The sequence below is a fragment of the Neopelma chrysocephalum genome, unplaced genomic scaffold (assembly GCF_003984885.1).
Source record: "Neopelma chrysocephalum unplaced genomic scaffold, ASM398488v2 Primary Assembly neopelma1_104205, whole genome shotgun sequence".
Classification (NCBI taxonomy): Eukaryota; Metazoa; Chordata; class Aves; order Passeriformes; family Pipridae; genus Neopelma; species Neopelma chrysocephalum.
The window spans coordinates 1-13,522 of record NW_020927159.1 but is presented as its reverse complement, the minus strand read 5'-3'; the positions used below and the strand labels follow the sequence as shown (position 1 = coordinate 13,522).

The following is a 13,522-nucleotide window of genomic DNA, read 5'->3' as shown; positions in this document are numbered from 1 at the left end:
GTTTTTGGGGAATGCTGCCCGGAGGATGGGAAGCTCCAATGTTTTGGGGAATTCTGCCCGGAGAACGGGGAGCTCTGGTGTTTTGGGGAATGCTGCCCGGAGGACGGGGAGCTCCAATGTTTTTGGGGAATGCTACCTGGAGGATGGGGAGCTCCGGTGTTTTGGGAATGCTGCCCAGAGGATGGGAAGTTCCAATGTTTTGGGGAATGCTGCCTGGAGAACGGGGAGCTCCAATTTTTTGGGGAATGCTGCCCGGAGGACGAGAGCTCCAATGTTTTTGGGGAATGCTGCCTGGATGACGGGGAGCTCCGGTGTTTTGGGGAATGCTGCCCAGAGGATGGGGAGCTCCGGTGTTTTGGGAATACTGCCCGGAGGACGGGGAGCTCCAATGTTTTGGGGAATGCTTCCCGGAGGATGGGGAGCTCCAATGTTTTTGGGGAATGCTGCCCGGAGGATGGGGAGCTCTGGTGTTTTGGGGAATGCTGCCCGGAGGATGGGAAGCTCCAATGTTTTTGGGAATGCTGCCGTGCCAGAGCGTGGGCTGGCGGAGTTCCCGCTGCCCGGGAGGTGGGTGGGCAGGGATGGGTGTGTTGGGATCCCACAGGCAAACCGCGCTGGATCCGGAGCGACGTCCCGGCCCTGAGCCCGCGGGGCGATGGAAAACACGAGCGGGAAAGAGGAGGGAACTGTGCGATCCCCACGGCTGGAATGCAGGGATGAGGGGCGGGTGATGGACGGATGATGGATGGATGATGGATGGATGATGGATGGATGATGGACGGGGATGTGTGAGGTGGTTGCTGGACCCAGACCCTCCACAGATCCCGGGATCACCGAGCGCCTTGGGATGAGGAGCTCCCACCCTTTGCCTTTCCATCCCCGGAGCGTGCGGGGGGGCTCGGCCTGCTGGGGAAGGGTCTCTGTCGGGATTAACTGCCTGGAAATCGCTCCCCTTGGAGCTCCGAGGTGTCTGAGGAGGGGCAGGGTGGGAGCAGCATCCCCGCTCCCGCAGGGCAGGTGGGAGAGGGGGTCCAAGCTCCGGCGCTCCCCGAGATCACGGCACGGGATTCCGGGATCAGACCCCTCGTGTGCTCCATCCCGGTGCCCATAGACGTGGAAAACCACGCTCATGGCACGGGATGGGCTGCTGGGAGCAGGGCTGGCAGCTCCCAGCGTGTCCTGGCGCGGGTGTTGCGTGTCCGGATCTGATTCCAAGGGCTCCGGATGGTGCCGTGGGCTCCGGATTGTGCCGCGTTCCCGTGTTTGTTCCCCTCTCCATGTGCTGCCTCCCACTCCCTGCCTGGCACCGGGGAATTGGGGGGCTCGGGGGGAACGTGGGAGACGTGACCCCATCCCAAGGCTCCGCTCTGGGAGCTCGCCCGTCTCCGTGTCCGTGTGCTCCGAGTCCCCGGCGCGATGAGCTCCGACATTCCAAGCTCAGTGACATTTGGGATGACATTCCAGGTGCGAGGGAGCAGGTGAGGTGACGCTCCCCCGCCTTCCTCCCGCTCTGGAGAGTGGTGGGTCCAGGGAAGGAGATCCGGGCAGAGGGAAGAGCAGCGGGAGGAGAAATCTGGGGGGATTTCAGGGGCTTTTTGTGTAACGGGGGGGAATAAAATAAAATAAATAAAGTAAAATAAAATAAAATAAAATAAAATAAAATAAAATAAAATAAAATAAAATAAATAAAACAGGAATCAAATAAAACAATAGGGAATAAAAGGAAGTAAAAGAAAATTTCCTAAAGGAAAAGGAATAGAAGAGGATAAAGCAAAGTAAAGTAAAATAAAATGGAATAAACCAAGATAAAAATGGAGTAGGACGGAACCGAAATTAAATGGAGTAGGATAGAACAAAATAAAATACGGTAGAGTAGAACAAAACAAAATGAAATATAGTAAATAAAAATAAAAAATAAAAGGCAGTGGAATAGAACAAAATAAAATAAAATATAGTAAATAAATAAAAAAAGAGAATAGAACAGATTAAAATGTAATTCTGTACACTTCAATAGAATGCAATAGAAAAATAAAGGAAAAGTAAAGTAAATTTAAATAAAATAAAGTAAAATTAAACAGCCCCTGGATGCCTGAGTTGGACGCAGGAGGTGACACAGCTCAGGAGGGACACAGGGACTCCTGCCGAGCTCTCCAAGGGCTCCACATCCCATTTTCCCAGGCAGCCAGGGCCCTGTGGATGCTGTCACTGCAGGAAAAGCTGTTGGGAGTGCAGGGAATTGCAGCATTTGCTTTTCCAGCAGCGAACAGGGCTTTCCCTGCCCTTCTCCTCAGAGGGAATGGGGAGAATGGACGAGGAGGAGCTTTAGGGAGAAGGAAAAATATCAACATCATAATACATAAATATAAAATATAAAATAAAATATATCATATAAAAATACAGTATATTGAATACATTACATGTTTTATATAATACATACATTAGACATTACGTATTACATATAAAAGATAATACATAGACTGTGAAATATTTATTAGAAAATAAAAATAATATGTAATACAAAATAGTGTATATATATATATATAATTAATTTTCTATTATTTTTTTATTTACATCATTCCCATAACTGGGAATGGGATGGGATCACACAGCTTTTGGGGGGTGAAGCTCCCCCATGCACTGGTGACATCAGGGGTGGTGGGACAAGGGTGAGGGGCTCCGTGGGGACATGGGAAGGGATCCCGGCTGGATTCCCCCCACACACTGGGAAGGGTCTCCCAAAAGGACCAGGCTGCAGGTTTGGACCTTCCAAATGGCTTTTTTCCCCCAAAAATGCCGTGAGGTCTGACATTCCTGGTCACTGCCTGCACCCTCTGGAGCCGGGCTGGGAAAGCTGGGAATGTCCAGCCTGGAGAAGAGAAGGCTCCAGGGAGAGCTGAGAGCCCCTTGCAGGGCCTGAAGGGGCTCCAGGAGAGCTGGAGAGGGACTGGGGACAAGGCATGGAGGGACAGGACACAGGGAATGGCTTCACACTGGAGAAACAGAGATTTAGATGAGAAATTGGGCAGGAATTCCTGGCTGGGAGGGTGGGGAGGCCCTGGCCCAGGTTGGGCAGAGAAGCTGTGGCTGCCCCTGGATCCCTGGAAGTGTCCAAGGCCAGGTTGGAGCAATCTGGGCTAGCGGAAGCCCAGGGCAATTCCCAGGATTTCTCCCCCTCTCCCTGTGCCATCCCTGTGCCCAGACGTCCCGGCAGTCCCCAGACTGGCACGTCTGGGAATTCGGTCTTCCCAGGGAAGGGATGTCCTTGCTCTCCCTCTCTCCTTCCAGCCGCTGTCTGGCAGGAAACAAGATATTCCAGGGGGCTGCATCACCTCCTCCGTGGATGCTGGAGTGGTTCCCACCGGGAATGTCCCAGCGTGGCGCTCCCCGGCTCCTCCAGGCTGAGCCGGGAAGGGCGTCGGTGCCACGGCACCAGGGCGAGAAAAGCGAGGAAGTTGCTTTTTGTAGGGAAGGAAAAGCTCGTCGGGAGCAATTTGGCAAAGCCGCGGTGGCCGAGGGGGCTGTGAAGGAGAGCGGAGCGAGGGAGGAGGAGGAGGAGGAGCTGAGGGGGGACGAGGAGGGAAGGCTGAGGCTGGAGGGGAATTACTCATGGAGCTGTCAAGGGGCTGCGTCTGGCTGAGCTCATCCGCCTCCTCCGAGAGGGACTCGGGGCTGAGCATAATGGAGGGTGAAAAGGACAGGGAGCCACTAATTAGGGACGAGTTGCAGATGAACTTCAGCCGCCGAGGCGAACGCGGCCCCGGCTCCTCTGCCGTGTCACCGGGGCGGGCGGGGAAGGGCTCGTGTCACCGGGCCAGCCCCGAGGGGACGGGGTTAGTGCGGAGGGCTCGGGTGGGGAAGGGATCGTGTCACCGGGCCAGCCCCGAGGGGACACGGTTAGTGCAGAGGGCTCGGCCGGGATGGGCTCTGCAGGGTGCTGGGTGCTGGGCGCTGGGTGCTGGGTGCAGGGAAGAGCCACCGAGGGGAGTCCGGGGTGGGAGAACCTCTTGGGATAGGATGGGATGCAGAGGGAGGGCGGGGAGGGCCCCGGAATGTGTTTCTGTCTCTGCCTCCGGCGGCATCAGCCAGAGCTGGTGACGGCACTGGGAGCACAGGAAATTCCAGCTGGGAAGGGGCTCGGTGCCGGGACAGGCTCCCAGCAGCAGCACTGGGAAGGAGGAACCCAATGGATCCTCTTCATGTAAGGAGCATATTTCCGCACTGGAACCCCATGTCAGAATCATCAGAGTCATGGAATGGTTTGAGTGGGAAGGGACCTTAAATCCCACCCAGTGCCACCCCCTGCCACGGGCAGGGACACCTTCCACTAGCCCAGGTTGCTCCAGCCTGGCCTTGGACACTTCCAGGGATCCAGGGGCAGCCACAGCTTCTCTGCCCAACCTGTGCCAGGGCCTCCTCACCCTCACAGCCAGGAATTCCTTCCCAATATCCCATCTATCCCTGTCCTCTGGCAGTGGGAAGCCATTCCCCCTTCCACTGTCACTCCATGCTCCTGCCTTGATGGGATTCCATCCCATACCTGCTGACCCCACCTGATGTCCCCAAGTCCTTGCATTCCCTGAAACCCTGGGGCTGTTCCCTTTCCTGCAGCAGCTGCGATGCTGCACAGTGGGATCAGCTGCACCTGCCTCTCCCTGAGGGATTTGGTCCTTCCTTCTGGATGCTCAGGAAGCTCCTGCTCTGATGTGTCGGGGCTGTGGCTCTGCTCAGGTGGCTTCTTCCCACAGCAGGGAGAGAGGGAACTGCTCCCCTGGTGTCAGGCTGGATATTGGGAAGGAATTCCTGGCTGGGAGGGTGGGGAGGCCCTGGCACAGGTTGGGCAGAGAAGCTGTGGCTGCCCCTGGCTGTGTCCAAGGCCAGGTTGGACAGGGCTTGGAGCAGCCTGGGCTGGTGGAAGGTGTCCCTGGGCAGGGGTTGTGGCAGGGGGGCTCTGGAGCATCCCCTGGTTTGGGGCTCAGGGCTGGAAGTGCCCCTCAGATCCCAGAGGGTGGGATCCAGCACATCCCATCATCTCTGGTCTCCCCGGCACAGGGATGGGGCAGCTGCACCCAGGGGATGCCAGACCTGATCCGTGGGCTCTTCCTGCCCATCCTCAGGGACATAATCCCGTTGATGGGGATTGTTTTGAGCTCCTGCTCTTCCGGAGCTGCTGCCTGGGGGATGTTTGGAGCAGAGAGTGCCAGGGCTGTGTGTTCCCGGTTGGATTTGTGCTGGGTCTTCGTTAGGGTGTCACTGCTGAGCTGGTTTGAGGGGCTCTGTGGGCCCTGTTTGTCCCCCCCCCCCCCCCCTGCGTGTTTGGGGTCTGCACTGCCCGGGATTCGGCAGCTCCAGGATGTCCCCACCGGAGGAGCTGCTGGGATGGTAATTCTGCCTCAGGCCATGCCCAGGGACACGGGACCGTGCCCAAAACCACCCCAACTGCCAGCACGGAGTGACGTGGGGGTGGTGGGGTGGGGACATCAGCCCTGGGGGCCCGGCCGGGCCGTGCCAGCCGCCCTGGTGGCAGGGAGGGACATTCCCTGTGCGGGTGTGTGTGGGCAGGGGATGCCCTTGGGAGCTTCCACGTGGGATGAGGGGGTTAGGGCGTCGACCGGCAGCACCGGTGGTCCCAGGGGGTGCTGGCCCCGCGGTCCTGGTGTCCCTCATTGCCCAGGAGCTCGTCCCCAGCCTCCAGCCGCCCGAGGCCGGCGGCAGCTCCTCTGTTGTGTCCCTGGGAAGGGGCCGGGGCGCCGGGACCTCCTCCACCCCCACGCTCCATTAGCTCTGCACTGTGGCTCTATTGTGCTGGGGACGCGTGAGGGCCGTGCCACCGAGGGACTGTCCTGCCCCAGCGAGCTTCCGATGACTCCGAGGGGTCCGAGACCTGCTGGCCCCGGAGCAGGGGGGGACGCGGCCCGGCCGTGTCTTACCCCGGGGTCCCGCCGGCGTCCGGCCCGGCCCCGCTCGTGCCGCCCCCCGCCCACCGCGCTCTAATCCGAGTGTCTTCCCATCCGTCTCCTTCCCTCACCTCCGTCTCCGTCTGTCTGTCTGTCCCCTCACGCCTCTCTCTGTCTCTCTCTCTGCCTCTCCTACCCCTCTGCTCTGCCAGGGAGGGAGGGAAGGGGGGCTGCCCTCCCAGCTCGGGGGGACGGGGGAGCCGCGGGCTGGGGGCCGGATCCCACCCGAGGGAGGCAGGGGCAGTTTTGGGGCAGGGGGATCCCGCGGGGTTTCAGCCCCGGGCTCGTTCCTGACCGCGGCCAGAGGCAGGTTGGGGTGGGGGTGTCCCCAGCTGGGTCCGTGCCCAGAGATCCAGGGCCACCAGGAGCCACCCCGTCCCCTCACGCAGCACGGCCGGGGACCCTCCCCCTGCCCCGGCGAGGGAAGGGTTTGCAGGTGGGGGCATAAATTCGGGTCTGATGAGCATCTCCGAGGAGAATCCAGCACGTCCCGTAGCTCAGCATTCCCGGGAGAACCAGCACAGGGCAGAGCCGGGCACGGCGGGGGGGGGGCTCAGCCCCGGGCCCTGCGCTCCGGGCTCCTGTCCCCAGGGTCCCATCCATGGGGTCCCATCCATGGGGTCCCATCCCCAGGCTCCTGTCCCTGGGGTCCCATCCTCGGGTTCCCAACCCTGGGCTCCTGTCCCGAGTCCCGTTCCTGGGCTACCATGCCCGGGCTCCCATTCCCAGGCTCCCCTCCCGGGGGTCCCATCCCTGGGGTCCCATGCCCAGGCTTCCATTCCCAAGAGTTCAGTTCCTGGGCTCTCCTCCCCAGGCGCCCTTCGCTGGGCTCCCATCCCCAGGGTCCCAGCCCCAGGCTCCTGTCCCGCTCCCTCCCGGCGCTGCAGGAATTTCGCTTTCCCCGGGAGCGGCAGGCGGGGGCGGCTCTGCGCAGCTCCCCCGGCGGAGGACGGATCTCGCTTGGGCGTTTATTTTAATACGTCTCTCTCTCTTTCTCGTATCTCTCGCTCTCTCCTGGTTCTCGCCTCTCTCTCCCCGGCCCCCCCGCGCTCTCTTTCCGTCCGTGCCTTTCTGTCCCCCCTCCCTCCCCATCCCGTCCCCCCGCTCCCCCCCCCACCCCCAAGGTCAAGGTCTGGTTCCAGAACCGCCGCACGAAGCAGAAGAAGGACCAGAGCAGGGACTCTGAGAAACGCTCCTCCACCACCTCCGAGTCCTTCGCCACCTGCAACATCCTCCGGCTGCTGGAGCAGGGCCGGCTGCTGTCGGTGCCGGCCCCCCCCAGCCTCCTGTCCCCCGCCTCCAACCCCATCGCCAGCCCCGCGGGCAACGGCTCCGGCCTGGCCACGCCGGGCCCCGCGTCCCCCGGGCTGGGCGGCGGGAGCAGCCCCCCGGCACCGGCAGCCTTCAGCCTGCAGGTCCCGTCTCTCGCCTCCTCGTCCTCCTCGTCCTCCTCCTCCTCGCCGCGGCTGCCGGGGGGGCCGCTGTGCTTCGGGGGGCCGCTGCTGGGCGGCCTGCACGACCTGCCGGGCGCGTACGGACTGGGCACCTCCGCCTTCGAGCCTTACACGCGGCTGGAGAGGAAAGACAGTTCTATACCCAGCAAGAAGCCGAGCCCTTAAATCAAAACGAGTGTCAAAATGAGTGTGTCCCCCCCACCTCCGCCGTCCTCTGCGCCCCCCCCCCCCCCGTCACCCTCCCTTTCCTTCGGCTCGTGGGATGCGGGAGATGGTTCGTCCCCGTGGGAATGTGCACGCGCGGCCCCCGCCCCGGACACAGCGCTGGAGCCGCGGATGTCACGCACGGGGGGTCCCCGGGGGTCCCGTGTCACCGGTGCTGCCCCGTCCCTCGCTGACCCCGCTGGATCTGCCGCCACCCCCCCCCCCCCGCTCCAGGTACCGCCCGCGCTCTGTGCGGGGACAGCAGCGGCTCGGGGGGGGGTTCGGAGGGAGGTCGCTGCTGCCCCGTGGTCTTTCGGTGCCTCTCACGGGTGGGACCGCGGAGCTCTGATCCCCCTGGACTGTCCCCCCGGGGTCTGCGGTGTTGGGGTCACCCCAAAAGGGACAGCGCAGGGTGGCGCCGGGCTCTGTCCCCGCCCGGCCGGGGGGTCCCTGGCCGAGGGTCGTGCCTCAGTTTCTCCACCTGCGAAGGGCCGCGTGTCCTGCCTGAGGTCTCCTCGCAGCATCCCGGTGGCCGCGGGCTCCGGGCGCTGCTCCCGTGGGATACTTGTCCTCCGAGGGCACAGCTGAGGGAGGTCCGCCGGGTCCGGGGGGGGTGTGGGTGATGTCCCCAGCCCCCCCAGGGGTCCCTGGGATCGGAGCAAGACGCTGCCCCAACTCTTGGAACATCCCCAGGCTCCTCCTCTGCTCGTGCAGAGCCAAAGCACCACCCTGCACCCGCTTCGGTGCCGTCCCAACCCGGCAAATCCCTCTGGGACCCCCTCCGACCTCCCCGAGGGGGCTGGAGGGAGCCGGGGACCGACCACCGTCCTGAACCCCCCCAAGGAGACCCCCCGAGGGGGACGTGGCAGAGTTGGGGACAGTTGTGACGCTAGGATCTGCCCCTCTGGGTCTTGGGGTCTTTGCCACCGCCGGGAGCCTGAAGCACCCCCAGACCCACCGCGGGGTGCTGAGCGCTCAGCGCGGGCACTGCGGGGAGCCCCACCCTGAGCACTGGCCTCGCAGCACCCCCCACACACACCTCGATCCCACCCCCGGCAGCCCCAGGGTCCGTCCCAGAGAGGTGCTGAGCCCCCCCGGGCAGCCTCTTCCCACCCGGGCACCCGATCCCGGAGGTGACGGTGGCTTCCCGCGGGGCAGGATCGGGCCTCGGGCACGGTGTGGCTCCGTGGGGGCAAGAACCAGAGGGGCATTGCGTGAGGTGGCCTTTGGGGACAGGGGCAGCGTGGCAGGTCCGCGGTGTCAGCACGGCCTTGGCAGGATGACAGGCTCGGGGGGACGCCCTGAGCCCCCTCCCCAAGCCCAGGAGCTGCCATGGGGGCTCACACCCCCCCACACACCCCAAACCCGGGGGCCGCAGCCCCCTCCCGCCGCCGTTTAATGGTTTTAACAACGATAATTAACACTGAGCGTCCCCCTCCCCCGGGCTGCTGCTCCGCCGGGACCGGTCCCTCACGGGGACGCAGCTCCCAGCCCGCGCGTTCCCAGGGGTTTGCAGGGAAATATTTAAAATAAATGATTTTATGAGAAGGTTTCGGTGATTTTTATTTTTTTCCTCAAAACGGAGCCTTTCTATGAAATGGTATTTATTGTTCCCTCCCTTTGGAGCTCTTAAGGGGAGCTCGGGGGGGGTCGGCACCCCCGGCGCAGGTGGGGAAACTGAGGCAGGAGGAGAGACAGGGTTTGGTTGGGGGTCCCGAGCCCTCCTGACCCCCCCGGCTCAGACCAAGGCTCGCCGCCAACATCTCCCTTCTTCTCCCTGGAATTCGCCGGGTGCTCCCGGGGTGCTCCAACCCCGGCACCCCAACGCCGTGTGTGAGGTTTGGGATTTGCCGGGACCCTTCGCCCTCCCCCCCCGTCACTTAATTTATATTTATCCCGCCGGTCCCGCCCCTCCCGCTCCCGGCGTGCGGGGGCTGCGGGGCAGCCGTGCCCTCCCTTGGGTTTGGAATCCTGCCCTCAAACCCCCTTCGGGACTCGCTTTGCTTTGGTTTTCCCTCTTCCCGGCCGAACCGCAGGGATTTTCCAAGCTTTCCAACCCCGCTTCCTCCCGCTCTGGGCTCGCCGGGAGGAACCCGGGGTTTGCTGGAGGAGTGAACCCCCCTCAACCTTCTTGGCTGGAGGAGGTTTGGGGGCGTTTCAGAGAAAAGCAAAGCCCAGTTCGGTTTTGGGAGGGTCCCTGATGTGTTTTCCCGGTCCGGAGCGTCCTTGTGGCTCTCCCGCATCCTCCTCCCGCTGCTCCACATCCCGAGGGATCCGCGGGAAGCACAGCGGGGAGGCCGCGGGCCGCTCTTCCCGCCCGTCGAAACCCAAATGCTGCTCTCACAAAGGTCCCAGGTCGGATCCAAAGCTGCTGCTTCTCCAAAACTCCTTCTCCAAAGCGAAGCTGTCCCGGGGGTCGTGGGCGGGCCGTGGGGACACCCGTTCCCCCCAGTCCATCCCAGTCCAGCGGCTCCTCCTGCCCGAGGGGATCGGGGGAAGAGTTAAAACCCCAGCAACTACTGGATGTAAAACTTTAGGGAATAATGTGGTTTCTTATGGTTTCTAATGGTTAATAAAAGTTATGTCCTGCCTCCTGCCTCCTCCTCGTCCTCCATCGCCTTTGGGATCCAGGGTTGGGAATCCCTCACCCCTGGCTCCCAGTGCCATCAACCTTGTGGGTGTCCCCAGCCCCGTGGGTGTCCCCAGCCCCGTGGGTGCCATCCCATGGTGACATTTCGAAGCCCAGCGTGTCCTGCTCTCCTCAGAGCCCCCCGAGAGTGAATCCCCCCCTCCGGGGACGCTTCCCTAAGCGTCTAACCCCCCCCAGAATGGATTCCCCCTCTACGGGGATACCTGCACCCTTCCCCCCTGGAATAAATCCCCCCCACCGGGATACCTGCACCACCTCTGCCCAGCAGTGCCCCCAAACTCCCCCCTCGCCCTCAGCCCCCCCCCGGCCCTGCCCCCAGCCCTGCCCTGCCTCTGGGGGGTTGCACCCACCGTACCCCCGTTCCCCCCCCAAATTACCTCCTCCCCTGCCCTTGGCACTGCCCCGAGCTCCACCTGTCCCCAGCCCTGTCCCCTCACCTGTCCCAGGCTTGTCTCCACCCCAGCCCTACTCCCACCTCTATTCCCCTCCCCAGCCCTATCACTACCCATATCCCCATCCCCAGAGCGTTCCCTAGCCTTTATCCCTAGCCTTTATCCCTATCCCTGTTCCTTGTCACTACCCTTATTCCTTATCCTTTTCCCTTATACCCCTCCATTTTCCCTTATCCTGTATCCCTACCCCTATCCCAACCCCTATCCCCATCCCTGTCCCTAACCTTATCACTGGCCATGTCCCTATCCCCATATCATTCCCTAGCCCTTACCCCTACCCATACCCCTTATCCCTATCCTTATTCCTTATCCCTATCCCATTCCCTATCCCTTATCCCTACCCCATCCTATCCTTATCCCTACCCCATCCCTATCCCATTCCCTATCCCTTATCCCTATCCCATTCCCTATTCCTTATCCCTACCCCACGCCTATCCCTTATCCCTATCCCATTCCCTATCCCTACCCCCGTTCTCCCTCTCCGAGGCCCTGGTCAGGGGCTGGGGCCGCTCCGGCCGCTCCCTCCCGCTGTTTACGGCCAACACGGGGCCGACGGTGCCACCGGTGTCCCTTGTGTCACCTGTGTCGCCGGTGTCACCTGTGTCACCGCTGCCTCAGGTGCCGCCGGGGCCGCGGGCGGGGCCGCCCAGGCGGGCGGGTCGGGCGGGGGCCGGGCCGGGGGTACAAAGCCCGGGGCGCTGTCGCGTCCTGCCCGCCCCCGCCGTGACCGTGACCGTGCCCGTGTCCGTGCCATGGCCGCCACCAAGGCACCGGCAGCGGCGGCAGCGCTGGCGGCAGCCCGGGAGCACGGGATGGCCGTGACCAGAGACTACAGCGGCAACCCCCGGCTGAGTGAGCGGGGGGCACGGGGGGCACGGGGGGACGGGGCGGAGAGCGCCGGGGGTGGGCACGGCACCCCTTGTGCCCCCGGGCAGGGTGGGCGTCGTGGGTACTCCGGGCTGGCAGGGACGAGTGGGTGACACCGGGCAGAGGTGGGTGGGTGGACGGCACCGGGTCGGGAAGGGATGGAGGTGGCACCGGGACAGGCAGGGGGGACGGGGGTGGCACCAGGACAGGCAGGGACGGGTGGGTGACACCAGGGCGGGCAGGGACGGGTGGGTGACACTGGGGCGGGCAGGGGTGAGTGGGTGGCACGGGGGCCGTGTGTGTCTCTCAGGGGGCACAGGGGCCGTGTGTGTCTCTCAGGGGGCACAGGGGCTGTGTGGGTCTGTGGGGGTGTCCCCCATGCTGGGGTCCGCACTGCAGGGGCTGGGGAAGGTGTCCCGGCCCCCCGAGGGCTGTGGGGTGCGCGGGGGCTGCAGTGACCCCGCAGAGGTGCCGGGGTGCCCCGAGTGTCCCTCTCCCCCGCCCCGACAGGGTGTGGGACCCGCCAAGGTGTCCCTGGGGTGAGCCACACGTGTTGGGGACGTGTCCATGGGCGTGACACCAGCGGGACTCTGTGTCACACCCGTGGGTGCTCCCTCCGTCCCCGTGTGTCCCCCGTGGCTCCCGGGGGGCTGGGGGCTCCTGGGGGTCCCCGGGCTCAGCACTGGCACCCTCAGCCCCTCACCCTGGGCTGCTCCCCCGTCCCACCCCGACCTCGGGGAGCCTGGCACGGTGCCCGCCCCACACCGGGGGGGTGGGTGAGCCCCCCAGCACCCCGTCCCCGACCGCCCACGGCACCAAGGACGTTTGCTGTGACCTTCGTGCCTTCGCTGCCGGGTCGGGATGGTTGGAGGGAGTTTGGAAGTCACCTCCCCGGATGCCACCTCGCCGGTCTCGAGCCGGGTGGCTCCGGGCTGGCACGGTCCCGGCCGCTCCCTCCCAGCCCGGCCGGCCTTGCCCGGCCCCGCCGTGTTTGGTGTCAACACGGAGCCGGGAGCGGCCACCCGTGGGTGACTCGTGTCCCGGTCACCTTGGCCCGGGTGTCACCCGGATGTCCCTTTCCAAGGCAAAAAAATGCTCATTTCCAGGTTTATTCCCTCCTGCCGCGTTCCCCCCTCGGGCAGTGCCGGCTTTGCCAGGCTGGCTCTGAGCAGCCAGACCCGGCACCCCCATCCAGGCTGGCACAAAGTCCTGCCCGGGCTGTCGCTGTCACCCGGGTGGGAGGCGTGGGAGGGGCACAGGGTGGGTTCCCTGCCGATGGAGGGCCGGGAGAGGGGGGTCCCGGCGCCCCAAAAATGTGCTGCGAGGTGACGGCAGGGGCGGCACCGGGAGGAGGGACCCCAGCAAGGGGGCAGCTGGGAGGGAACCTGAGGGTGACAGAGGGGTCTGGGGGAGGTATAAGGACACCCCCGAATTTGGGGGAAGGAGCGGGGTGCGGCTGAAGGCGCCTGAGCTCCTCGGGGTGCCACCTGGGCACAGTGGGGCGGGTTTGGGTGCGATGGGGGGGTGCTGTGGGTCCGGGCCGAGGTGGGCACCGCCCCTGTGCCAGGGGGGTTTAAGGTGTGTGCCACAGGGCCAGCTTCACATGCCGCGTGTCCCTCAGCCCCACGCGGTGCCCCCCCAAGTGTGGGGTTCCAGAGTGGGGTCCCAAAGCGGCACCGGGCATAGGGGGGGGGGGTCAAGCGGTGCCGTGGGCAGCCAGGGACGGCAGGCAGGAGCAGGCAGTGCCCGCAGTGCCCATCCAGAGCCCGCTCTCCCGAGAGACAGCGGAGGAACCGGCAGCCGCTCCCCAGCGCCGCGAATCCATTAGCACGAAGAGCCACTTCTCACCTCCCGGCCTTTGGCTCGACCCAGCGCCGGGAAAAAAACAGCCCCGGGAGCGATCCCGGTGCCGCACGTGGGCTCGGGGCCCTGCCCGCACGT

At 63.9% G+C, this 13,522-nt stretch overlaps 1 protein-coding gene across 1 annotated transcript; it reads left to right on the top strand.

Moving 5' to 3' along the window:
* Positions 1-7,078: 7,078 nt before the first annotated feature.
* On the top strand, positions 7,079-7,636 carry LOC113962086 (ventral anterior homeobox 2a-like; the record flags this gene model as incomplete). The annotated part of the gene is made up of 1 exon (XM_027672899.1): positions 7,079-7,636. A coding segment is annotated over one exon (495 nt), but the record flags the coding sequence as incomplete, so codon positions are not given.
* Between the last annotated feature and the right edge of the window lie 5,886 nt (positions 7,637-13,522).